The sequence below is a fragment of the Choloepus didactylus genome, chromosome 9, assembly GCF_015220235.1.
Source record: "Choloepus didactylus isolate mChoDid1 chromosome 9, mChoDid1.pri, whole genome shotgun sequence".
Classification (NCBI taxonomy): domain Eukaryota; kingdom Metazoa; phylum Chordata; class Mammalia; order Pilosa; family Megalonychidae; genus Choloepus; species Choloepus didactylus.
This window is the reverse complement of record NC_051315.1, coordinates 125284738-125310820: the sequence shown is the minus strand read 5'-3', so window position 1 is coordinate 125310820 and position 26083 is coordinate 125284738. Positions and strand designations below refer to the sequence as shown.

Below are 26083 nucleotides of genomic sequence, written 5' to 3'. Positions count from 1 at the left end.
TTAGTCTTGCAATGTCTTCTTTATGCTCTTCTAGGGTCTTCTTGATTTCGTTTATCTCCCGTACTATGGTCTCATTGTTCATCTTTAGTTCTTTGAGTAGCTGCTCTAGGTTCTGTGTCTCTTCTGGTCTTTTGATTTGGGTGCTTGGGCTTGGGTTATCCATATCGTCTGGTTTTTTCATATGCTTTATAATTTTCTGTTGTTTTTGGCCTCGTGGCATTTGCTGAACTTGATAGGGTTCTTTTAGGATTTGTAGACCAATTGAAGTCCTTATCTCTAATTTATCAGATCTACAGCTTCGTGGAGTAAACTTTCTCTAACTAACCAGCAGGTGGCGTCTACGAGCCACCTGTTCTCCACAAGCCAGTTCTCCCCTGCTTAGCCTTTTTGGTGAGTGGGGGAGTGAGTCTTGTGGGGTCCAATTCGTGTACCAAGCTTGCGTGTTTAGTTGGTGTTGCGTGCCCTGTATATGGGGCGTGTTTCTGGGCAGTCAGGGAGGGGGGGGTGGCTCTAACAATCAAATCTCCCTGGTGATCCTAGAGTTTTAAAGCTGCTGCAATAGTCTAATCCTTCAGTTCAGTCCTGCCACAGTTTGTCTCTGCCACTGACCCACAAGTCCTTGGTATTGGCGTATGGCTCCTGAGACTTGCAAGTGGGCCCCTCTTCCAGGCCGTGCACCCCGGGTCCTCTGTTGAGGGATGACTGTGCTATGTCACAGGTGAGTGCCATCCCCTCAGGGCAGTTCTGGGCTGCTGGGCTGTGTAGGGAGGCTCCCAGTCTGCTGAAATGATGGCTGAATGGGGCTTTGTTAATTTACACTGCTCTACCTTCCCAACTCTGGGACAATCAGCTGAGGTTGCAGGGAAGGCTAATGTCCACGCCCAGTTTTGTGGTGTGTGCCTGTTATTTGAAGCACTTCCGTCACACTGGGTTGTCTGGGGCAGTTCTGGGCTATGGGGCTGGCGATGGGCAGGAGTGTTTCCTGTCCACCAGGATGATGGCTGTGAGCGGACACCCCCCTTTTCTTGGGAAGTTGTGGTGTTTAGTGAATTTTCTCAGCCACTGGATTATTGCGTTTTGTCTCAGAGCTCTCCTAGTTCTGCTCTTGACTTGACCTGCCCAAACAGCAAGTCTTTGAAGCTTTCTGTATTGGGCTTCTTAGAGTAATTTTTTTAGAAAAAGAAAAAAGGATTAAAAAAAAAAAAACAAAACAAAAAAAAGAAAAAAAAAAAAAAAGGCCCCTCCTCAGAGATCTAATGGGTTATTGAAATGCTAAGAGACAAAGCAACCAGGGCCATTAAGGAAAGGTCCACAGGGCAGAGAGATCAGCTTTTCTTCGGGATTTGCATATGCGCCTCAGGGCCCTTCCCCTTTCTATATTCACCAGAACTCCAAAAATCCTCCGCTTTTATTTTGGAGTTTTTCGTGTTGTTTTTTTTCTATGCCTGTCTCCTCTCTGCTGGGCTGGCTGCTCTCAGATTCTCTGGTGTCTGGTCTCAGTCTATCTATGGTTGGAGTTTGGATCAGTAGAATGAGTTTCCGATAAGGGCTGCCACTGCAGTTCTCCCTTCTCCTTCCTGGAGCTGACAGCCCCTCCTCCCCCGGGACTGAGCCTGGCAGGGAGGGGCGCGGGTCCCCTGGCCGCAAAAACTTACAGATTTCGCTGATCTCAGCAGTTCCACGTTTTCATGAGTGTTGTATGAAGTATGCCCAAACGCAGATTGCTCTGTGGTGTCCAGTCCACGCAGTTCCTGGCTTTCTACCTACTTTCCTGGAGGAGTAACTAAAACATACAGCTCACCAGTCTGCCATCTTGCCCCGCCTCCGGAATTGACTTTTATGTATGGTGTGATGTAAGGGTCAAAATTCATTTTATTCCAAATGGATATCCAATGGATCCAGCACAATTTATTGATAAAATAATCCTTTCCTCACAACACTGAAATGACACCTGTGCTGAAAACCAGGTAATCACATATGTGTGAGTCTCTTTCTGAACTCTCTATTCTGTTCCCAGAGTTCTAAAGAGCAATTGAACATTTATTATTTTAGCATAACCCTTTACCAAAATTCCATGGCTATTTTAATATTTTTCCATTTTTACATTAATAATAACAGTCACTGAACACCTATTCTTTGCCTGGCACTGTTCTAAATGTCAGGGATTATATCATTTAATCTTCCCAGCAGTTCTGAGTTAGGGTATATTATTCCCATTTTACTGATTAGGAAATAGGAAGCACAGAGAAGCTAAGTTTTTCCTCCGAAATATGGACTATGCCCTTTCTCATTTTGTCATATTGTGTACTTTTGTGGAAAAGCATCAGTATTTTATGCAATTTTAGGCAACTACCACTGATACCTTTAAAGCTTGGTTGTATTTTTGCAACAATAGGAATAAATGGAGCTCGTCATGTACTCGGTGTTTTGGAACTGGAAGATACTGAAAAACTGTCTTGACCAAACTCCCATTTTATAGCTGAGGAAAGAGGATTTATGAGAAATCACAGACATGCCCAAATTTACATGATGTGGTAGAGGCAAAGATAAGACAAGAAGCCCGTTCTCCTGCTCCTATTCCAGTGCTCTTTCTGCTATACCACAAGTGCCTCTCATCATGCAACAAGTGTTGAGACTTCTTAACGGGCTTCCAGGTTTACCTTGGTGCCAGATACTTGAGGGTGCCTAACTGGTGGGTGCCAGATTATCTTGGCTTTAATGAACCAGGAAACTGGAACCAATCAGCAGAGCTGGAAGCAGATGAACAGGCCAGAATCCAAATGTAGTTTAACAAGGTGCACTGAGACATCCACGAAAAAAGAGAATTTCCAAAGCCCAGACCCCACAGAAATCAGGCTAGCAAGATTTGAATGGAACATAGGAATAAGACTTAGAGAGGTGGAGCTGTCTCTCCACTTAATCTTTCCACTTACATTCTGTGTCCTCAAAACAGGAACTCATTGGCAAGCATCCCAGAAGCCCACTTTCATGCCAGAGGCCTCGTTTGACTATTCAGTTATTTGGATATTTTGAGTTAAGGTACAGTTCAGTAAAAAATGATCATACAATAAGGACAGTTAAAATTGTTCGCTCACCAATGCCCCAGATGAATGGAGAAGACATGTGCTTCCTTGTGAGCTGACAGCTCTACAGAATTTTCCATTTCTCTTCCCAAGGTCATTGCCAAGGGCCATACTATGAAAATAAGGTTTGTCTGAGATTAAATACTTGGGTTGCCTGGAATTTGCCCAAGGTCAGAATGTCCTCTGACGTAGAGATTGCAAGAGGAAAAAAATCAGTGTTTCAAAATCAGGATGAAAAATGGCTTCCCATGGAAGACGAGTATGGGGGAAAAGCATTTGAAGCACTGGGCAGCATGAAGATGTCAGAGACAAAACACAGAAATGCGTCCAAGTGGAAAAGTGCCCTGAAGTGGGATTTTTTCTTTTCCAAAATTTACTGAAGTTATCAGGGGCTCTCCCACTAGAACACAAAGAACAAATTTTAACCATAATTTATTATTAAGTGTTGCACATAGATTTTATTTTTAAGCTTCATAGGGTATATATTTCCAAAAGTTAATAGATTAAACTTTTCTAATTAAGTTGGTGTTTGCTTCTTATAGTATAGTATTCAGTTTTTAGGAAAGGCATCTCTTTGAAATGAGGCATACCAGGGTTCCGCTTGTAGAAGCAGGATGAACCAGGGAGAGGCCCAAGCTATGGGCTAAGAAAATATGTGGGGCTGAAACCAGGGGTTTAAACTAAAATATTCTAAGAGGAAGTCAAATTCCAAAAGGATAGAGAAAGTCTGAAATAAGAGAACAATTGCAAGCCCAGTAGAGTCAAGTTGAGATTAAGACAAAAGAAGGGGAGAAAGTTGAAAGGAGAGGTCCATAACTAAAACAAAGAGCACGCTTCCTGAGCATCTAGGAGACAATTCATGATACGAATAGTCCCTTTGGGCCCTCCTGCAAGGCAGGATGGGATGGAGCTTCAGCAGATTCTCATAGTGGAAGGTTGCAGTGCGTTTCAGTTGTGCTTGACGACTTGGACTGCAAAGCTTATTTCCCCACCTGACTGATTTTACCTTTCTATCCCTTGTCAACAGGGGTCTATGAAGGCATCGGGTGTGAGGTGGGGTCCAGCCAGACCTGAGGACTGTGAGGCAGGTAAAATGTACTGTGCAAGGCTGGGAGTGGTATGCAATGCAACATAATGATTTCTTAAGTCACCACAGGGTTGGTACTGCAGCTGTAGCAGGAAAGGCAGACGAGCCTCCTATTAGATGGTATAGCAAAACAACTCTCCTGCTTTTCTGAGTGTGTGACTCATACTGCCATCACAGTGCACCGAAAAGAAAACTGTTGTGGCCTGCAGAGCAAGGCATGGGCATATTCTTTTCCAAAGGGAATGCATCTTCCCAATGCTATTCCTATTGGAAAGGGGCAGGTATACAAACTGCAGGAAGTAGGCCCAAGGTCTCTTTTAGGACTTCTTAGGTCTAGACTTTAGGAGGGCAGATGCTGAGGTGTGGGTACCTGCATGGTGCTCCCTGGGTAGGGACGGGTGAGAACCAGATGCGCCTGGATCTGGGAGCAGGGGAAAGCAAGCTGCTTCTCGATATTTTATGTTACTCTCCATTTATTTTCCTTTTGCTATCCTCTAACCTTTAGTGAAGTCCTATTTAAAAGTTACAGGCTGGTTTCAGTTACGCCTGAGGTACTAAGAAAAGAATGATGGGACCACACTTGGACCAAAGCGGTTTCAAGTCTCACCAGCTCCTACCAGGAGGGAGGAGTGATTCACAAGGAGGGTGTGGACGCCCAAGGGGAGACTGGCCATGGGATGCAGTTGCCCTCGCGTCCTGGGAATTCTTCCTCGACTGTGAACTTTTGAGGTCGAGGTTTATTTTATTAGAGAAGGCAGTTTCTTTCCTGATGGCCCCTTGGTAGTAAAGGCTTTCGAGTGCTCCTTGGCTCATTGGGGGAGCCTGTAGGTCAGCATGGGGCACATTTGAGAGTTAACAAGCTCCCGGATGGTAAGGAGAGTAGTGGGGGTAGAAGCCATGTTTTCTAGAAGGAAGCATTTTGTTTTCCATGTGGAAGGCAATGTAGAGGAAGAGGTAGTAAACCGAGCTGTGAAGAAGGCGGCAGGGACCTTCCACATCCTAGGAGGCGCAACATCAAGGCTATCCTGATTTGGGCCATTTATCTGAACAATGACCTGAGAGAGGAGGGTAACCCGGGGGAGGGGGTGGCTAGATTTGGAATGCTTCATTCATTCATCTGTAGGAACTCCCCCATATCATCTAAAGATTTACTGCACACAGATGGTCCTAACTCACATGCCAGCTGTGTTCTCCACCCCAATTATATCCTCCACCCGAGGTCATTACCACCCTAACTTTCATGATGACCATTCCCACACTTTTCTTAAGAGTATCACCACATGTATATATGCCTAAATAATATGTCTTTTAGTCTTATCTAGTTTTGAACTTTGTATACATGGGTTCATGCTATATATACTTTTCAGTACTTGCTATTTTAGTTCAGTATCATGCTCACAAGTTTCATCCATAATGTGCGTAGCTGTGATCTGTTCATTTTCTAATGGTTGACCGCACCACAGTTTATTTATCCAGTCTACTGCTGAAGGATATTTAGATAAAACTTCCAGTTTGGGGCTATTATGGACAATTCTGTTTTGAACATTGTTCTACATGTCTCTTGGTGCACATGTGCAAGAGTTTCTCAAGGTTTTAAACCAAGGAGTGGAACTGCAGGACTGTAGGCTATGTGTATTCTCTACTTTACTAGATAATGCTAAATTACTTTCCAAAGGTGATGATCCTTTTCTATTCTGCTGGCAGTGGGTGAGAGTCCATGTTGTTCCATAGCCTTGCTATCACTCGACTGTCAAACGTATGGAGCTTTTCTTAAAGTTTTTTGGTAATTATTTCTAATTTAATTGCATTCTGATCCAAGAACATGATCCATATATCAATGAATTTTTTTTAAAAACGCTTAATGGTATTATTCATAGTCAGTTTTTATAAATGTTTTCTGTGTGCTTGAGAACAATGTGCTATCTCCAATTGTGGGTATTGTATTCTAGATATGGTTATTAGATCAAACTTGTTAACTGTGCTGTTTATATCTTCTGAAGTTTTACTGAATTTTTTGATCTGGTTGAACTATGATTTCCTGAGAAAGGTTTAGTAAATCAACCCATTATGAAGGCAAATTTATCAAATTCTCCTTGTATTTCTGTCAACTCTTGGCCTTTAAGAACTTCCTATATTTTCTTGCAAGCTCAGCCACACATTTTAAAAGATGCAACATATCAAAGAGTTTTATTGAGAATGGTTTTAAGGATATTTATACTATACTATTACTGGAAATATAAGTGCTATGCAAAGTATCATGTATATATACGTTTGTGCATTTTTCTGAGGAGAGAGTCCATGGCTATTGTCAGAGACTCAAAGGGATCTGAGACTTCAAAGGGAATAAAAACCACTCTCCTATATTCGTTTCAGCCTTAGGCAAACTAAAACAGCAGACTTGACCTGAAATTTATTGATCTCCAGGTAAGAGGAAACTCTGCAGATACCCATTTAGAAGTTGCTCTTCATTCCCAAAATGTTACCTGACTTCTAAGTTCTGGTATTACTTGATATTACTCATGTATACCTACCTAAATTCCAAACTACACTCCCAACAGTGAGAAATTAAAACCAAACTTTTCTTCAGTTTCCAATGTCTCATTAACATATCATTAAGATCCATCTCCTACCAAAGGGATACTTGGAAGTTTCTGCGATAGCAACTCCCCATTTCTCCTCACGGATGAGCACTGCCATTGAGCACATGCCCGGCTGTTAAAAGCCTTTTAAACTTAACTAGTAAGACTGTTTGCCAATAAAATTAAAGGAAAAGCTTTCTGGCCTTTGTGTCATAAGTTGTTTTTTAATACCAACTCAAGGGTCATTCAGGGAGTTAATTTTATCATAAAATGAGAACTTTTAGCGTTTGGAAATGACAAGGATATAGACGGGAGAAAAATGACAGGTAAAATTATGAAACAAATTGCTCTGGAAGCTGTAGGTATGACAATAGTGTAGGCACTGCAAGTTACTCACACAAGGAAAAAACTGGGAAGAAGTGAGCCCCAGATATGCCAAATCACAGGGCTAGAGTAACAGACATCATGAATATAAGATACAATTCAGTGATCTCATAGGTATTACTGAGACATGATGACATGGACTGAAAGACTTGAATGCAGTGAGGGAAAGGTTACCCAAGTCCAAACAAACAGACTTGTTTTAGGAGACAAAGAGCAGTAGGCTTATATGTCCGGATATAAGCCCACAGACAACCCACAAAGTTAAGGGTAAAGGTACAATGGAAATAAAAAGGATGAGGCAAGAAACATTAAAAAGGAAGAATAATATTGTGAAAGTATACAACCGGTTTCCTGGTTAGATATGACCGGATCACAGGTATCTTAAATGCTGCATACCCTGCATGCTATGTGGTATACGGAGATGTACAAGGAATGCCCTGCCCTTAGGAAACAAACAAAAAGGAGAATTAAATCCAGAAGTAATGGTATTTTTTGCTGTAATAGAGACATAAAGAAAATGTGCTAATAGGAAAAAGTAGAAACAATTCATTCTGCCAGGAAGAAGGGGCTGAGGTTTTGGGGAGGACCGGGAGAGCTCTGTAGAGGTTTTATCTTGCTCTTGGATGGGATTTTATCTGACACCAAAGAAGGCAGAGAGGAAAGGCATCCAAAGCAGAGGGAAAAGAGCAAGCAGAGGCCTGGAGGCAGGAAAGAGTGTGGAGGCCTTGCAAAGCTTGGAGTGGCCAGAGCCCATCACCCATGTGTGAGTTGGGGGAAGTAGTATTGGGAGGTGGGGAAGGTGGGAGAGGGGGCTGAAGGCTATTCTTATAGGGCTGTGTTAACATAATACCCAGCTAAAAAATGGGGACCTTATCCAGAGGTATACACAGATTTTCAAAAAGAAAAGTAATGTGATCTGATTCTCAAATGTGCATTTTAGAAAATATAACTTGGGCAGCAAGGCAGAGGGTACTCAAGGAGGGAGAGAAATAACTGAAAAGGCTGTGACAACAGTCCAGGAGCCAGCACTAAGGAACCCATTGTCCTCTGTGCTCTCTCTCACAGCAACACCCCAAATCTGGATCACTGCAACCATCTACCACCTCTGCACCCACATCTAGGAGGTTGAGACTAATTGAAGAAAATCTTACTATCAACCCAACTCCACAGAATTCAAATCCAGGCATACCCTGAAGTGTGTTTTGTAAGGCTCTGTCTCATAGGCTCCTGGTCAGCTGCCTATTTGTGCTGGTTTGAATCTATTATGTATCTCAGAAAAGCCATGTTCTTTTAATCCAATCTTGTGGGAGCAGATCTATTGTGGGTGGGACCTTTTCATTAAGTTGTTTCCATGGAGATGTGACCCTGCCCATTCAAGATGGGTCTTGATCCCCTTGCTGGAGACTCTATGAGAGGACAGAAGGCAGAGACATTTTGAAGAGAGCTCAGAGACACTTAGAAAGAAAACGCCCCAGGAGACGCCCACAAGAGAAGCTAACACAGAAGCCCAGAGACATTCTGGAGGAAGCCACCGAAACCAGATGCTAAACCCGGGAGAGGACCAGCAGACTCTGGCCATGTGCCTTCCCACATTACACAGGAACCCTAGATGACATCAGCCTTTCTTCAGAGATGGTATCGCCCTGTTGATGAGTTAACTGGGACTTATTCATAGCCTTAGAACTGTAAATTTGTGAACTAATAAACCCCCATTGTAAAAGCCAAATCCATGTGTAATATATTGCATTCCAGCAGCGTTAGCAAATCGAAACACTAACCTATCCCTTTCACCAGTCTCCCACTCCTCCTATGAACCCCTCCCCCTTCTGCCTTCAGCAGGTGCGTCTGTGTCCTGTTTCACAGGTGAAGTGGTACCTGGATATTATCAGGTGTGAACACTCACCAGCAGCTGCTCCATTCCTTATGTCTGCCTCTCAGTCTCAAAGGAAGAGGCGGTTTTCCTTCTTGCCTTGACCCACTTTCCACGTATACTCTGAATTCACCCCCCACCTTCTTCAACAAGGCCTTCCAAAATCAATCATCTCTCACTGCAGTAATCTTCAACTTCACTTTCTCCTTTTCCTCCTATCTCTCAGTATAGAAACATGGCCAAATCCCTCCCATCTTAAAAACAAAAAAGCCTCCTGAAACCCTGCCTCTCCTACCTTCCACAGCCAAGCTTCTTAGAAAAGTCATCTGCACTTGTGTTTTCCATTTCCTTTTTTTCCACTTATTTCTCAACCAGCTACAGTCTGGCTTCCCCTTGGTTTCACCAAGGTCACCAGGGATATCCCAGCTACAAAATCCAAAGGACTTCCTTCTTACAGCTCTCTTTTCCTTGACTTCCCTGCAACGTCATTACTGTCTGCCCTTTCAGCCTGGTCTGAAAGGGATCGGGACAGAGGAACAGTAAGTGTAAGGCACTGAGGCAGGAGCAGCCAGGCTTGTCTGAGGAACCAGAAGGCCATGCCACTGAAGGAGAGCAGGTGAGAGGAGGGCCGGCAGGAACAAGGCTGGAGAGGTGGTTAGAGATAGCAGTGGGTCACAGTAAGGACCCTGGTTTCTCTCCTCAGTGGGATGGGAAATCCTAGAGGCAGTGGAGCAAGGGCATGACATGATCTGATCTCCACTGTGTGAGGACTGCGTTGACTTCAGTGTGCGGGAAGAGGCTCTGGCTGTCCAGACACCACGTCCTACACTTTGACCCACTAATTTTTTTCCTGGTTATTGCCTCCCTCCAGTTCTCGCTCAGCTGGCTCTGCCTTGTTGGGGCACTTGTCACCCTTTCCCTTGACTATTTTAATGGCCACCACTTAAATCTAGTTCCTAACTGCTGCCAGAGTGATCTCTCCAGTCCATCAATTGGATCCTGATTCTCCCCTGCTGGAAGCACTTCTTATCAGGGTACTCAGAATAAAACTCCAATTCCTTAACAGAGCCTGCAAGCCCCTCTTCTGACTTACCTTAGGTTGCCACAACCCTCCATGTTTCGGCCACACTGTACCTAACGGCCTCTAGGCTCTATTCCCTTAGACTGAAATGTTCTTTCTCTCCATACTTTGTCTCACTCAACCCAATTTATTCTTTAAGTCTAGGTTTAAATGTTACTCTCTGTCCCTGACCCCACCCTACTCCCACATCTAAATGATGGGTCACTCCCATGTTTACTTGTTTAATGTTAACTGACAGTAAACTGAGGGAGGAAAGGAATCTTGTCTAGCCTTTTCACCACGTTTTACCTAGTACAAATTAGTGCTTGGCATTAGTAGGTCCTTGAAACATGTTTCATGAATGGATGATGATGTTGCTCTCCAGTTTAAAATGCTGCCTTCTCCATAAAATCTAAACTTTTGAGCATGGCCTACAAAGCCACTCATGATCTCTTCTCTGCTTTAACTACAACTACCATTCCACTTGAATCTCATGTTCTAGATATTCCAAACTCTGTGTAGTAGTTCCCTGCAAAACTTTGCACACACTTTTCCCTCTGCCTGGGAAACCCTTCCCCTCCTGAGTGCCTGCAAACACTGACTCTCCATTCATTCACCAAAGATGCACTGAACCAGACACGCTTCTTGGTACTATGTATTGATCAAGCAATGAACAGTGGGAAGACAGCCAGGAGACTTATTAGTAAGTCAAATAGGATATGTTAGCAAGTAATGAGTGATGAGGAAAATAGTTAAGCAGGGAAGGGAAACTGAAAGCGGGAGGGGGTGAAATCAGAGGTAGTGAGGCTAGGAGAGGCTTTCCTGAGAAAGTGGCACTTCAGGAAAATCTCGAAGGAGGTGAAGGAATTAGCCATGTGGTTTTCCAGGGAAAGTGGACTCCAGACAAAGGGCCCTGCAAGCACAATGCCTGCAGAGCATGAAACAAAGGGCAATGTAGCTGAAGCTCCACAGAGTCCCAAGAAGAGGTGAGCAGTGACAGAAGAGCTCTTTGGAGAAGACATCTGGGAAAAAGTAGCGCAAAACTTAGAACTAAGAGCTAGTAGCGCCCTTTGAGTCCAAATACGAGAGACCTCAAGAAGGAGAAATAGAGAAAAAAGCCAAATGCTGCACAGATGTTTGGTGGACTGAGGGCAGGGCTCCGTTTCACTGACCTCTATGAGGCCATGCTGCAAAGGGAACACAGAGTCAGCAGGAACTGAAAAAGGAGAGACAAAAGCACACACAGACTGCTCTTTCAACCTGTCTCAATGGACAACAGAAGATGAGAAAGTTCCTGGTGCTGTGAAGGAGCACTTCTCCAGCAGCTTGCTTCTCTAATATTTTCTGCTCTATATCTTCAACATGGTAGGATTATCCTAGCCTGGCCTTAAAAATGAATGAATGGGATTGTGGGGAAGGAGAACTAACTGCTAATGGATATGGGATATCTTTTGGGAAAATGCTGTGGAATTGGATAGTAGTAGGATGAAGGAGACTTAAGTTGGTACAGTGAGAGGAGGAAGGCAGAATAAAGGGAAAGATAAAGTGGCTGGGTTGGGGGATGGTGGATGGGGTGAGGTCTTCCCAGAGGTGAGAACAAGAGCCCAGGAGGATGCCTGGGTGCCAGGGAGACGCATGGACCTTTTCACTAATAAGCTCCAGGGATCCCGTGCTCTCCTGTCCTACCCAGTAGCTGGTCTAGAGACTTCATCTCAGCTTTTGTGCTTTCAAACCTCTACCACTGGTTGTATCCTCAGCCTGGCACACAGGGGTACACAATCTCGCCAGTTCCTACTTTCTTCTGCCTCCCAAGGTGAGCAGTCATGGCAAAAAACTCTCAGCAGGTGACAAATATAACCAAATGGGGACATCACAGGTCAGGAATTTTATGCATTTGTTACAGGCAACGTTCCTGGTCTCTAGTCCCCAATGCCCTGGCTGAAATGGGCTCTCCAGTCCACCCTCCGGAGGAAAGGCAAACTGTGTGGCCAGGAAGATGACAGAGGCAAACGGCTGAGTGACTGCCCTGCTGACCAGAGCAGGAGACCTGCATTCCTGAAGCCCTGAGCCCAGCGACCTGGTGTTGCCTTATCCCTGGACAGAAGCACTGAGCCTTCTTTCTTCAGTCAGATGGGATGGGAAATAAGTGCAGGTGGCTGACCAGCAGGGTGAGCACCTTGGGCTGGGACTTTATGGTTCAGAGATGAGAGTGGCAAGGAGCAGAGACCGCAAAGAGGGATATGACGACGGGTATGCAGCCTGGGCATTCCATCAAGGCCCCTGCTGAGTTGTGGTGAAGGTGTAAGTTCCAATTTCCAGAAAGCTGCAAGGACGACTGGATTTGTATGCTTGTTTATTTATTCTCATCCATTCATCCATTCACTCATTTTCCCCCCAGTGGTTTTTAGTGTATTCACAAAGTTGGACAACCATCACTACTATCCAATTCCACAGCATTTTCCCAAAAGATATCCCATATCCATTAGCAGTTAATTCTCCTTCCCCACAGTCCCATTCATTCATTTGTAAGGTCAGGCTACGATAATCCTACCTGTTCAAGATATAGAGCAGAAAATATTAGAGAAGCAAGCTGCTGGAGAAGTGGCAAATATCCAATTCCTGTAGGATTTGTCAAAAGACTGAATCAATTAAAAGCTGAATAAAGGTCCTGACTTGTCTGGCTGGCAATTTCCTCTCTCAGAGGACTAAGGCAAAGCAATAAATGCTTGTTTAATTGAGCAGAATGGGTACCTATTACTCTGCACCCAATTCTGACCAATATGGAAGAACTGACATCATGCCATGTGTGGCAGCCCCTGGCCTGAACAAAACAGGCCTGCGGAACTTGGCGCACAGCAGTCTGCATGACCTAGGCAGCTAATGTTTAACCTATCATCTTTGTAAGCCACTAAACAGAAAAAGGGTAAATTGTAACTTTAAACAAGAAGTAAGCAGGAGGTGAGAAACTCTTGGTCTCATGAAAGAGCAAGAATGTTAATCTAGTCTACCTGCTTCCTGGCCCCCAAGTGTTATCACTTTTGTGGTCATTTACAAAGCCCAATCCTATAATTCTTTCCTTCCTGTACCACCCCCATGTCATGGGATGCTCTCCCACCCTCAGGAATATCTTTGCTTTAAACCCTTATAACTGGCTTGCTGTCCTCTTTCAATTGCACAGCCAACTTCCCTGCAAAAGCGGTACCCACCCAGAGAGAAATTGCCATTTGATTTCTGTTGATTTCTGCCTCCCTATGGGTAAGCCCCAAATAAAGTTCATGTTTCAGAAAATGCTGGCGTCTTTGGTCTTTTGTCTGGCAAAGCCCCCTCTGGCTGTGACACCATTACGCCCAGGAGAAGTCTGGCTACTAGCAGCCTTCCTAAAGGCCAAAGTGATTGCCCAATGTGGGGAATGGACTCCACCAATGGGCTCAAGCTATAGGGCATGGATGAGTATATAGGATGCTTAGTTGAGAAATTACAATTCAGAGGATACAGGATAGTTCGTAGCTGATTTCTGAAGAGTTGTCTTCTGAGAGACTAGGCTTGTTCTGTAGGGCTCCAAAAAGCATAAACAGGATCAACAGGTGGAAAATTACAGGAAGACAATATTTCAGACCATTACAGGGAAGGATCTCCTGGCAGTCATGCAAGCTTAAGTCAGAATGGGCTGCCTTTAAAGGTAGAGAGTTCAAATACAGTCTGGATATCCAATAAGTGGATGCTGCAGAGGTAATACGAAAAACAGAGGGTGATCTGACAGCTGTGGCATTCCCACATTTGAGTGGTGAGGTCCGTGGTAAGGGGTGCTGTAAGTGATCTGTTACAGTAATAAAACACTGAAGTGTGTGATTTACTGTCTTTATAAACTAGAGTAGATTCTGGGTTATGATTATAACACCATTCTTATTTACTTGCATTCTTAAATATTTTCTTGAGCAGAGGCAAAAGAGTAGGGCTAAAGTCAGTATGCTGGGTTCCACTCAAGAGAGAGTTCCACTCGAGTATGTTCAGAGGCTAAAAGGGGTTTTGCTGGCTGGATGACTAATAGGAGCCCTCCCAAGGCTGAGCTTCCACGATGGTTAAGTGGTGCCCCTTCGGCCTGAAAACCTGATTTGATCTACTGGAGAACAGGTGGTCACTGCATTTCTATAGCATTTATCTTCAGAATGTAACATCTAAGTCTTGCACCGGAAAGGAGAGACTGGTGAAGGGGACAGTCCTGGGAGCACATCTGAACTCTACAGAAAGGGAGAGTCAGACTAGCTAATTTTATTTTATTTTTCACAGAAGAGTCATTCAGATGATTTCAATGGAACCAGAGGAAAGTTTAAACATTATATCTTCTTTAAATAAAAACAGTTTTAGGTGATGTAAATATGTCCTGAAGTCATCATCTACTGTTTGAAACATTAAATATTTTTTCCTCTAAGCAAGAATTGACATGAACTGGTAACTAACAGAACCTGAACTCAGCCAAGCTCACCTCAATCCAAGCTGGAATTGACTCTCAGTTTTCATCTCCCTGGATAAATGGCCCTGGCAAAACCTTCTGTCACAAAGGCCAACTGTAGAAGTGCCACCATAAAAAGGCCTGACTGACTAATTTTCGGATTCTTCTCTGCCTCCTTTCCCATGTCGTTTTGCTGCTGCTCTGCCAAATGGACAGATGTTAATTACTCCTCTGGAAGGCAAGAACTGAGCGGATGGAAGATGGCTCTGATCGCCTGATGCAGTGCACTACTGGGCAGCCTCTGGTTTCTTGCACCTCATAATTTCTTTTTATTACAAAAATTTTTTTCATTACAAAACTATCATTACCACATTATAGAAATTTGGAAATTGGAGAAAAGAGAAAAAAAATCACTTATGCTTTAACATCCTAATAAAATCACTGTTGCATTTTGGTGCATTCCCACTTTTCTTCAGGGCTTCTTTGTATCTAGTTAATAAACTACATATACTTAGCTTATTTATACCCCAACCCCTATGAAAAGGATTCACAGCAGCTTATATTAATATTAACATTCATTATCAGAGATACAACTCCAGGTCGACGTACTCTCAGAGCAGCTCGGCCCCCTGCCTTCCTTATGCCTAACTTGTGGGTGCCTTCCATCTGCCAGGCTGAAACCTCAGCACCCTCTGGGACTCCTCTCCCTCAACTCCAACACCCATTCCCATGGATTCTTCTGTCATTATCCCTCTCTCACAACTGTCCTCCCCACCAACTGCTACTGCCACCATCTCCAGTCCAGTTCCTTACAACCCATATCCCTAAATTATTGCGATGTTTTTCTCTTTTCCCTGTTTGCATTTTCTCTCCTTTTCTCATCTTGTTCTGGCTGACTTGTTTTTCTCATTTTGACTGCTTTCCTGCTGAGCAACATCTAATTGGCTTTTCATTGTCTGACAAAGAATAAAGAGCATTCTTTGGTCTGAAGTTTACAAACAGGGACAATTTGTTCCCAATCTCCTTTGCTTGTCATATCTTTCCCAATTTCCCTACACGCAATCTCTGCTGGTATGCTTGTGCCCTGTATGAAAACCTGCAGCACACAGAGAGAGAGGGGCAGGCATGTGCCTGCTTCCTGGGGTCTCTTCAAGGTGCAGGGTGATGAGCCAGCGGAGATGGAGTACCAGGCAAGAGACTTACCCTTCTGCCATTAATGACTATAAAACCTTAAAAATAAATGAAACCAATGTATTCAGGCATTGGACAACAAAGAGAGCAGGGCTGCGATCCTGGAGAGAAGGAAAATACAGGAGGTGAGGTCCACAGTCACCTGGCTTCCTGCCTGGGGACGCTTTTCCAACTGTGGCTCAGGGAAGTGGTTCACAAAGAGGGCAGGTCTGTGCAAGCCTCTGCACACAGCAGAGACTGCTCAGAACCTAAGAAACCAACCCCATATTTGCTTTTATAAGTAGGCTCCTCAAATTTTAGATTTTAAAAATATGTAACTCCTATACAATTTCCATGGGAACTTTTCTCTCTCTTTCAATTTTTCTCAGTTGAAAATATTGAGTAATCTTTCCCACAGTTTCAAGGAGGGCTCCCACTAACTGAAGATAAAAGCATTTTTAGGCAACGTGGTTTTCTGTCTCTCAGTCTTATACCTACTACTCTGCTCTACCTATTAGAGTAGGGAAAAGATTTCACACTGAACCTACAGAACTGTGTGTCAGGGGGAGACGTGAACAGCTCTACAAGGTTTAGAAGACCAGGCCACTAGACCATCAACTCTCTGCAGCTGACTGGAGCTGAAAGGGGGCTCCCCATGATGGGCAAGCTGCCAAAGGCCAACAGCACTATCAAGGCCACCTTCAGGATGGACTTAAGGCAAGAGCAGTGACCCAGATACCATAATAGAGAAGGATGAGAAGAAGCGCAACACTATGATCAGAACACTTGGGGGCCCTTGTAGGAGGGCTGGAGAGGGCTTGCTCTTCGCACACCCAGGCATTTTTCCTTTCACAGTCAATTGCTGCTTCCCTTTCCTCGCAGATCACTGATTTGGACAAGCTGACTCAATCTTACTTTTCCCTGCTTGGCTCCATTCTGAAAGAATATTTAAAGAGCGCCTAATAGCCTGCCTTGTGCAACTTTCTGGATATATGAAGACCTGCTGGGAGTAGCCAAGGCTTCTCAGGCTCAGGCCTGGGGTGGTGTTTGACAGGGAGGGTGCTCCTACTTCCAACTGTGAGCAGGTCTTCTGGAGAACACTGCTTGAATCATCCTGATCTGTCGTCAGTGTCAGGCAAAGAACCTTGTACCTGTCAGAAGCAGAGTCCTTTGAGGCTTTCTTTCTATAAACACTTTACATCAAAACAGGAACTTCCTGAAGGGTCATGGCCTGGAATTAGTTCTTTTTCCCCCTGCTACTTCTTCTGAGGTCCTAGAAGAGTTTGGTGAAAGGACATTTCTATTCTCACCCTCCCTGAGGTCCCCGCAGGAACCTTTAGGTCACACACTGTGCAAGGCTCAGGAACGCAGCAAACCCAACCTTATACATGATGCCACCCAGGTTACACAAGGTAGCGAGGCTAACCACAACGGTCTGTAAACTGCCCGCTACCCAGAGTGGTACAGAAATTTCCATCTTACCATCAGCAAGTGGCTTGCAGGAGAGGGCATCATCGAGGTCTCGCGCAGTTGAAGGGTCAATGGTGAAGATACAGTCCTTCCTAGGAAAGATTGAAGATATAATTAGCTATGCCACAAACAAAAGAAACTCTACCTCCACTGCAGTGCAGCTTTAAAGAACATTTAATATCGCAAATGTGCTCTGTGAGGCAAAGTGAAGGGTAATTACTATAATCTAATCTCTCTGAGAAGGGGAGGGAGACAAGGGAGAGTCAAATGGGTGACGGTAACAAGGCATCCGTACTGTCCCCGGGTGTCTTTCTTTTCCAAGCCCAGAGCAAGAAGAGTGTGAGCACGTGGACGCGAGGCAGCGCCCGTGGATGAGGCCTCCCAAGAAGATGGATCTGATACAGGGGCAAGTCTCTTTGGTCAGTTCTTATTTTTGCCACCCCCTTCTCTAGTGGCTGATGGGAACCTGTCCTTTGAGGGTCACTATGAGTTTGAGTTGCTGCTCCTTCTCCTACTTAACAAAAGCGGAGGGTACCAAAGATTAAGTCCCTGACCTTCTGTGACACAAGGGGACAGGAACTAAGAATAAGTTCTGCGAAGTGCTCTGGGCGACACAATTAGCTGTAATATAATTCTACTTGAAAATAGCCCTAGTTATAGTTTTCTTCCATGGAGAAATCATATGCTCGAACCGAACTCCTTTCAGAAAGTACACCTTCTGCTCATTTACATTTGTACACTATTACTGTGTACATCTCACTCTCTCACTCTTAATCATCTTAATGTGCTGTCCTGGGGCACTCCCTTGCTTTTGTTTATTCTTCCATATAACATACCCTACCTACCCTACCGATTCCCAACAAGTACATATCTACCTAAATATCAAGGCTGGAGTCGATCCTCCGTTCTCCACTCCACCTGCCCTTTCTGACCCAGGCACTGGTTCTGAGCTGGGGAAGTTCTGTAACATCCACCCTTCCTCTGCTTCCACTGGACTCTTTCCAAGCTCTTCCTCCACTTCATCGAGCAGGTATGTCTTGTTCTTAAAGACTTCTTTCATGGTGCTGATCAACACTTCCCCAAAGCCTTCAGAGGGCTGCTCTGGGTGCCTGCCCGCAATGCTCTCCATACCGCCCACGGCCCTTAATCTGAATAACCCTCTGCAGCCCTGTCTGTTCCCCTCACACTGATCATTTTACCACCACAATATCTCAAGTCTAAGACAGTATTAATGATAAGCTGCACCATCAATTTAACAATACCTTTTTGGGGGAATAAAACACCCCATTACATTAAATATATTTAATGTACATTGATTTTCATGTGTATCAGGATTTCAGAAATGTTAAAATTTTAAAAAAGAAAAAAGTGATCTTAAATGGTGCATGGATACCAAACTGTGGTACACCCACATAATGGAATAAGACTTAGCAATTAAAAGGTATGAATTATTGATACACACAACCACTTGGATGAATTTCAAAGGCATTATGCTGAGTGAAAGAAGCCAGTCTCAAAAGCCTACAGACTGTATGATTCCCTTTATTCAACATTCTTGAAAAGACAAAATTATAGCAGCAGAGAGATCAGTGGCTGCCAAGACTAGGGAGAGGGTGGTGTGACCACAAAGGCATGGCACAAGGGAACCATGTGTCGGGGCGACAGAGCTTTGCATCTTGATTGTGGAGGTGGTTGATTAATGGGTGGCAGAATTACGAATTAATTTTTTTCTTCATATTTTTCAAATTTTTACTTCAATTATTATTTTTGTAAAAGGAAAAAACAAAAAACAAAAAACGAACACTGCAAAGAATCTCCTCTAATCAAAAAACAATTCCCCACCAGCTATAAAATATCATTTATAAGGATGTTTATCTACCTAGTGATATTTGTTTAAACTGGTATTGCTTAATGATAGTCAATGGCTTTAAAATTATGGGTCTGGTGAAACAATGTCATCACTAATCTACAAGAAAGGTGGGAGGGGGAGGAGGTGCTGCTCAGGTGGAGGGAAAACACCTGAGTGCAGCCACAGGGATGGTGCCACCAGAGACCACTCTCCTCAGAAGAGTCACACAGTGTGAGGAACACAAAGGTTGAGGTCTCAGGATATATGGAAACACTTTTTATTCCACGATATAAAAGAGGTTACAAACAAGAGTGCCAGAGGAAAACAGAAACACTGATGTCCCCTGGAAAGCAGGCCCCCTGAGGGCCATGTCTTGAACAGAGGCTGCAACTCAGAAGTGCTTGTTGACTGTACAGCTGGTGAGAGGAAGAGACAGGAGGTTAAATTCATCCAGACACCACAGTAATGGGCTCTGAATTGGTGAGGATCCCGAACTGGATTCACAAAGCGAAGAAGGAACTGGCTGCTTCTCACACATTTTTTGGTATCCCCATAAAACCTAGCACAATGTTTTATACACAGTGAGTACTCAATAAATACTTGGTGAACTGAAATTAAATGTCAGACTTGCTGGTGGGAATGTTTTGGTCCATCTTCTTTCTTATAATGACATCATAAGAAGCAGAAAGAATGTCTTCCCAGTAAAAATCCAAAAGAACACCCTTGTTAGTATGGCGGGGCGGGGGCCGGGCACAGTTTACTAGTTTACTTAAAGGGTTGACTAGGAAGTTATGTTTCCTTAAAATTAGATGTCTTTGGCTGCTTTGAGAGTTTTATTTCTATGGACATGGTGAATGGATGATGATGCCCACTAAAATATTTCCAACCTAAAATTGATTCGGCCATATGCAACAGAGTAAAACTTTAAAGCTTTGGTTATTAGTTTGTAAGTAACTTGAGAGGACCCACAATCGTCTTCTGAGGAAAATCTTAAACCTGCCTGTAAGCATTCAAAACAATTCTCCACTTCCTTTTTTTTTTTTTTTTTTCAATCTGCTCTTAAAACAGGAACATAAAAGTCTAAATTAAAACTGAACTGAGGAACAGCATTCAGGAAGCCTTAACAGAAAGACATGCCATCCAAACATTATTCTCTGCAAACTATAGCTCATGGATCAAATCTGGCCCACCACCTTTTTTGGGTATGGCTTGCAAGCCAAGAATAGAGTTTGCATTTTTAAATGGTTGAGAAAAAAACCACAAGAGGAATATATTGTGACATGTGAAACTTATGTGAAATTCAAATTTCAGTATCCATAAATGAAGTTTTACTGGAACATAGTCATGCTTTTTCGCTACAATGGCAGAGTTGAGTGGTTATGACAGAGACCTTATGCCTAAAATATTTTTGCCCTTTACAGGTTTGCTGATCCCTATTCTAGACCAATGTTTCCCTGAAAACTCAACATGCTAATAAGCGTTTTAATTTTTTAAAAGGGTCTTGTGGTTAAATTAGTTTGGAAAATGCTGGGTCAAAGTTAAACAGAGTTCTTAATCATAGGACTTCTCAGATGTGCTGACATCATACAATTCTTGTCAGACTCATTTGCTCCTGGAACTTTTTTGTTAGAGAGCATCTTTCAAAACCAAGGTTCCTCTGAAGAGAACCCTTTGAGAAGTGTGAGCTGTACTGAAACACTCTGTGCACATCTTTCTAGTGGAGTCCTTGTCCTACAGCTCCCTGGAAGGATCCTGCAAACAAGGCAATAAAATGGCTATGGCATTCACCACAGGGAAGCTGATGGCAGCCTTGCCCATTTGATCATTCTGTGCCCCTTTTATGCACACCTATGGGGGGACTTTATACAGTGCAAGAAAACACTCTTCTTGAACTGATGGTCTGTTTGTATCTTATGGACATGTGAGTTTTATTCTTGATTAAGTTCTCCTCTTTGCTTTGACAGCCAGGAAACTCAGAAAGGCATTTGTGACTTGCCTCTCGAGGACCGCATTTGTAGTTTGAATGCTGCGACCTAACCTTAATTCAGGCTGTGTCTAATTTTCCTACCCATATATTCCTTTTGTCCCATTTCTCCAATTAAAATTTTTTTTTCACTGTATTATGTGTAAATCTGCAAGCTGTCTCACATTCATTTTTGGAAGCATGCAGGTATAAATACATACATACATATGTATACAGCTATACAGCATTTCAGAATGGTGTGGAGGGGGTGCTGGAAGAAAAAGAGATAGGTAGTATCAGCTACAAAGAGAACTAACTTCTTGACAAAGGAAAACTCAGAGAGCTCCCAACAAGTGTTTGTATTGTAGCAGTGGACTCAAACTTGCGCTCTCACCATGGAAAATTGGGAGAAGCAAGGGAACAGTGAGTGACCCTGACAAACCCCAGTCCTCAGTGCTGAGAGCCAGTGATTTAATCTGTTGTCATCGCCACGATTACGAATCGGCCACGATGTGGTGCCTGAAGCCTTCTCCTGGTTGTGGGCCACAGTGGCCGGGAGCTGCTGGCCTCAGCAGTTGGGAGCCCTGCCCCACAGGGGCGGGGTTGGGGGCTCTGGGGGTGGTGCACTGTGCAGCTGCCACCCTCTGTTAACGTGCTTGGGATTTTACTGGCTCCTTTTCTGGAAGGCTCTGGTCTCACAGCCTGCAGGGAGCAGCCTGGTCTGCCAGCTTTTAGAACCTGTGAGACCAAATATTTAAAGAGTTCCGCAACAATGGTTAGAAAGAAGCTAACTCTGACCCACAGAAAATGAAGTGCCAGGTAGGGGAGGGAAAGAAGGAGACTCCAGTTCATGAGGCTGCAGAATTCCAATTCAGAGCAATGTTATGTAACCAAAATTTCTGAAGGCACGTGACCGAAGGGCTTAGGAGAATTTTTAAAGGGACAGCAAACCGCTAAGATTGTCTATTTTATTCACAGCCATTGGTGCAGGAAAAGAACACAAGAAGAATAAATAAAAGCCTTCTAGGGCCCCTTAAGACCTGGCCAAGAACCCTGGGAAACAATGAAAAGTGTAGAAAAAATTTCTGTTCCTCTGTTAATCAAACACTGTTTTTCTGACCCTGCATCCTCTTCCTTCTTAAAGTACCACCATCTCTACTCCTTTCAGCTGGAAAGAGCAACATTTACTCACCACTTTGTCACCCTCCACCGCACTGCATTTTGGCCACAGCCCCTACATCACAGAAATTGCTCTCCTTCAGGTCACTGCTGCTGCCAGATTAATCTTATTAATGTACCTCCATCAACTCCATACTGAGTAAAATAAAAATTCAGCTAAGAATTCAAAGCCCTCAAGAAAAACTGCACACTCCCCAACATGGACCTTTTGTGCCCAAATGATACTCTACCCCTCCCGGTCTCTGGAACTTCGTTCATCTGTTTCCAACATGGGGGCACTAATCTCCAACCTCCAATGCCTAAAACCAACCCAACTTTTAAAGGCCTGGCTGCACTGCCATTTTCTCCCCAGTGAGCTCCTAGGGCTCTGCACCCCGCCTCTGCACTTCCCATGCCTGCGTCCTACCCCCACCTTTTTTTTTTATTCGTCCTATCCCTCTTGATGGCACCTCTCGATGGCACTGACCACTGGCCCTGGCATGCTGGTGGTTCCTTATGGACATGTCTTACTGCTGTGACAAGGCTGGGTGCTCCTCAAGGTCTGGCTCTGTCACTGGCCCATCTCTGTGCCCCTTTCTGCATACATGCAATGAACAGGTGGTGGCTAAATGAATGAAGAAATGACCAAAGGACTCTCTTGAGCACTTTTCCAATCAATTTTGCCTCTGGGTCTTGGGAAATACATTTAAGATTAGAACTCATGACTTCTTGCTGTCCAGTCCTGTGGTCACAACACAGTATTATTATTTCCAGGGGTGTCCTTTTCTGTCTTCAACCCATCTTCTTTTCTCATAAAATAGTGTTTTACAAACTGTGGTTTGGGGACCATTTCCAGACTGACAAAATTTATGGAGGCCGTCCTCTGCCCATGACTCTGGGTTTGTCTCCTTGCTAGCAAGCAATTATGATGGAGAGGATCTGGGTCAACGATAGCAGATAGGTGAAAAGGAATGGAAAGAACTGAAGAAATAACCTTAAGAGGATAAAGAATAAAATTTTTATGCCAACACTTCCTCAGATTAGATGATACCATAATTTATACAGAAACTGGAAAACCATGCAAGTTGAAGCAGGGAAAATAACTAAATAGCTGGAGCATTTCGTCCCTGGTGATGTGTCCTGAGGAGCATTGTTGTGGATTGCCCAGCTGGGACAGTCCAGGAAGCCAGCTGTTGAACTCATCTTAGCTTCCACTAGCCTTGATTTTCCTCAGGGGTGGACAGACCTCTCCTCTCTCAGGTGAAGGAAGCAAGGATCTCATTCAAACCTCAGTCTGCCCCCACTGTGCAGTGAGGCCGGACCGTTCATTTCTTCTGATAGCAGCTGCCAGATTTCAATACTCTTTCACTCAGTTCTACTACCCCAGCACATACTAAAAAAGTGACACAAATCACAGGTTTTCAGAACAGAAAAAGACTACAGTCCATTTGGAGCAGAAAGAAACTGCAGTCCATTTGGCCCTCCCCTTAGTATTGGGGTGACATGGAGGAGATCACACAGTGAGCCTAGAGCAGAGGGAAACGATGTGGTGCTGTGGGCAGGCCCTTTTCCTCGACCAGGTTCACGGAAGGTCCACCCTGAGGCTTGGCAAAATTTTAGGCCTAGTGATCATGGGTCTTAAGTTACTTTGCTTTCTAAAGGGCAGTGACCAGTGATGAGACAAAATCAGAACCAACTGAAATGCTATCCCTTGACACATTCATTCACTCACTCACTGAAGGAGCCTCCTGCCATCCCGGGCCTCTGTGTATACTGCAATATACGAGATCCTGGAGGAGAAGCTGTAGGACAAGACCGGCCTGGTACTGTAGAGATCAAAGCATGAGCCAGGAGAGCCATGTTTTAAACTCAGAGAAGATGTTAAAATTGACGTTCCTCCCTTCCACTTTCATTTTGAGAAATGTCAAACATTCAGGAAAGTTGAAAGAATAGTACAATGAACACCACACACTCCACATCAAGATTCATCAGATATCAATGTTTTCCCTCTCCCCTTTCCTCTCCCGTATATATCTAGCTTTTTTTTTTTAAAGTCTATTATTTAAAAGTATGTTGCAGAGGTCATGATCCTTTACCCTCCAACACTTCAGCAAGTCTTTTCTAAGAATATGTGTGCTCTTCTATAGACACAACACTACCTTCAAGAAGAGGAACAACTACCATCTCATTACTAGGTACATATTGAAATATCTTCAACTGTCCCCCAAAAGTCTTTTGGCTTTTTGTTTTCCTTCTGATCCAGGATTTAATTAAGTTTACACATTGTATTTGATTGCTAGGTCTCTTTAGTCTTTTTTTGTTTTTTTTTTTAATCTTCATTTTATTGAGATATATTCACATACCACGCAGTCATACAAAACAAATCGTACATTCGATTGTTCACAGTACCATTACATAGTTATACATTCATCACCTAAATCAATCCCTGACACCTTCATTACCACACACACAAAAATAATAAGAATAATAATTAAAGTGAAAAAGAGCAATTGAAGTAATAAAGAACACTGGGTACCTTTGTCTGTTTGTTTGTTTGTTTCCTTCCCCTATTTTTCTACTCATCCATCCATAAACTAGACAAAGGGGAGTGTGGTCCTTATGGTTTTCCCAATCCCACTGTCACCCCTCATAAGCTACATTTTTATACAATTGTCTTCGAGATTCATGGGTTCTGGGTTGTAGTTTGATAGTTTCAGGTATCCACCACCAGCTACCCCAATTCTTTAGAACCTAAAAAGGGTTGTCTAAATTGTGCGTAAGAGTGCCCACCAGAGTGACCTCTCGGCTCCTTTTGGAATCTCTCTGCCACTGAAGCTTATTTCATTTCCTTTCACATTCCCCTTTTGGTCAAGAAGATGTTCTCTGTCCCACGATGCCAGGTCTACATTCCTCCCAGGGAGTCATATTCCACGTTGCCAGGGAGATTCACTCCCCTGGGTGTCTGATCCCATGTAGGGAGGAGGGCAGTGATTTCACCTTTCAAGTTTGCTTAGGTAGAGAGAGAGGGCCACATCTGAGCAACAAAGACGCATTCGGGAGGAGGCTCTTAGGCAAAGTTATAGGGAGGCCTAGCCTCTCCTTTGCAGCAACCATCTTCCCAAGGGTAAAAGCTATGGTAGAGGGCTCAACCCATCAAACCACCATCCCCTATGTCTGTGGTCATGTTAGCAACCATCGAGGTGGGGTAGGCCAATACCCCTGCATTCTCCACAGGCTCCTCAAGGGGGCACTACATATTTTTTTCCCTGGTTTTTTTTTTTTTTTTTAACTTTTTTTTTCTTTTTTAAATCAACTGTATGAAAAAAAAAATTAAAAAAAACACAAAAAACAAAGATACAATAAAAGAACATTTCAAAGAGACCATAACAAGGGAATAAGAAAAAGACAACTAACCTAAGATAACTGCTTTACTTCCAACCTGTTCCTACTTCACCCCAAGAAAGTTACATAATATAGCAACATTTCTGTGAACTTGCTCCTACTATATCCATCAGAAATTAACAGACCATAGTCATTCCTGGGCATCCCCAGAACATTAAGTAGCATATCTGTTCTTCTTGGATTACTGTTCCCCCTTCCTTAATTGCTCTCTATTGCCAGTTCCCCTACATTCTACATTATAAACCATTCGTTTTAAATTTTTCAAAGTTCACATTAATGGTAGCATATAATATTTCTCTTTTTGTGCCTGGCTTATTTCGCTCAGCATTATGTCTTCAAGGTTCATCCATGTTGTCATATGTTTCACGAGGTCGTTCCTTCTTACTGCCGTGTAGTATTCCATCGTGTGTATATACCACATTTTCTTTATCCACTCATCTGTTGAAGGACATTTGGGTTGTTTCCATCTCTTGGCAATTGTGAATAATGCTGCTATGAACATTGGCATGCAGATATCTGTTCGTGTCACTGCTTTCCGATCTTCCGGGTATATACCGA

At 43.6% G+C, this 26083-nt stretch overlaps 1 protein-coding gene across 5 annotated transcripts in view; it reads right to left on the bottom strand.

Annotated features, from left to right (window-relative positions):
• The window catches only part of DIS3L2 (DIS3 like 3'-5' exoribonuclease 2), a 483331-nt gene that overhangs the window by 138249 nt on the left and 318999 nt on the right, over window positions 1–26083 (bottom strand). For all 5 annotated transcript variants that reach the window (XM_037848473.1, XM_037848472.1, XM_037848477.1 and 2 more), the window contains exon 10: window positions 17166–17245. In XM_037848473.1, the coding sequence (XP_037704401.1) occupies window positions 17166–17245 (80 nt within the window). The remainder of the gene's footprint in view (window positions 1–17165; window positions 17246–26083) is intronic.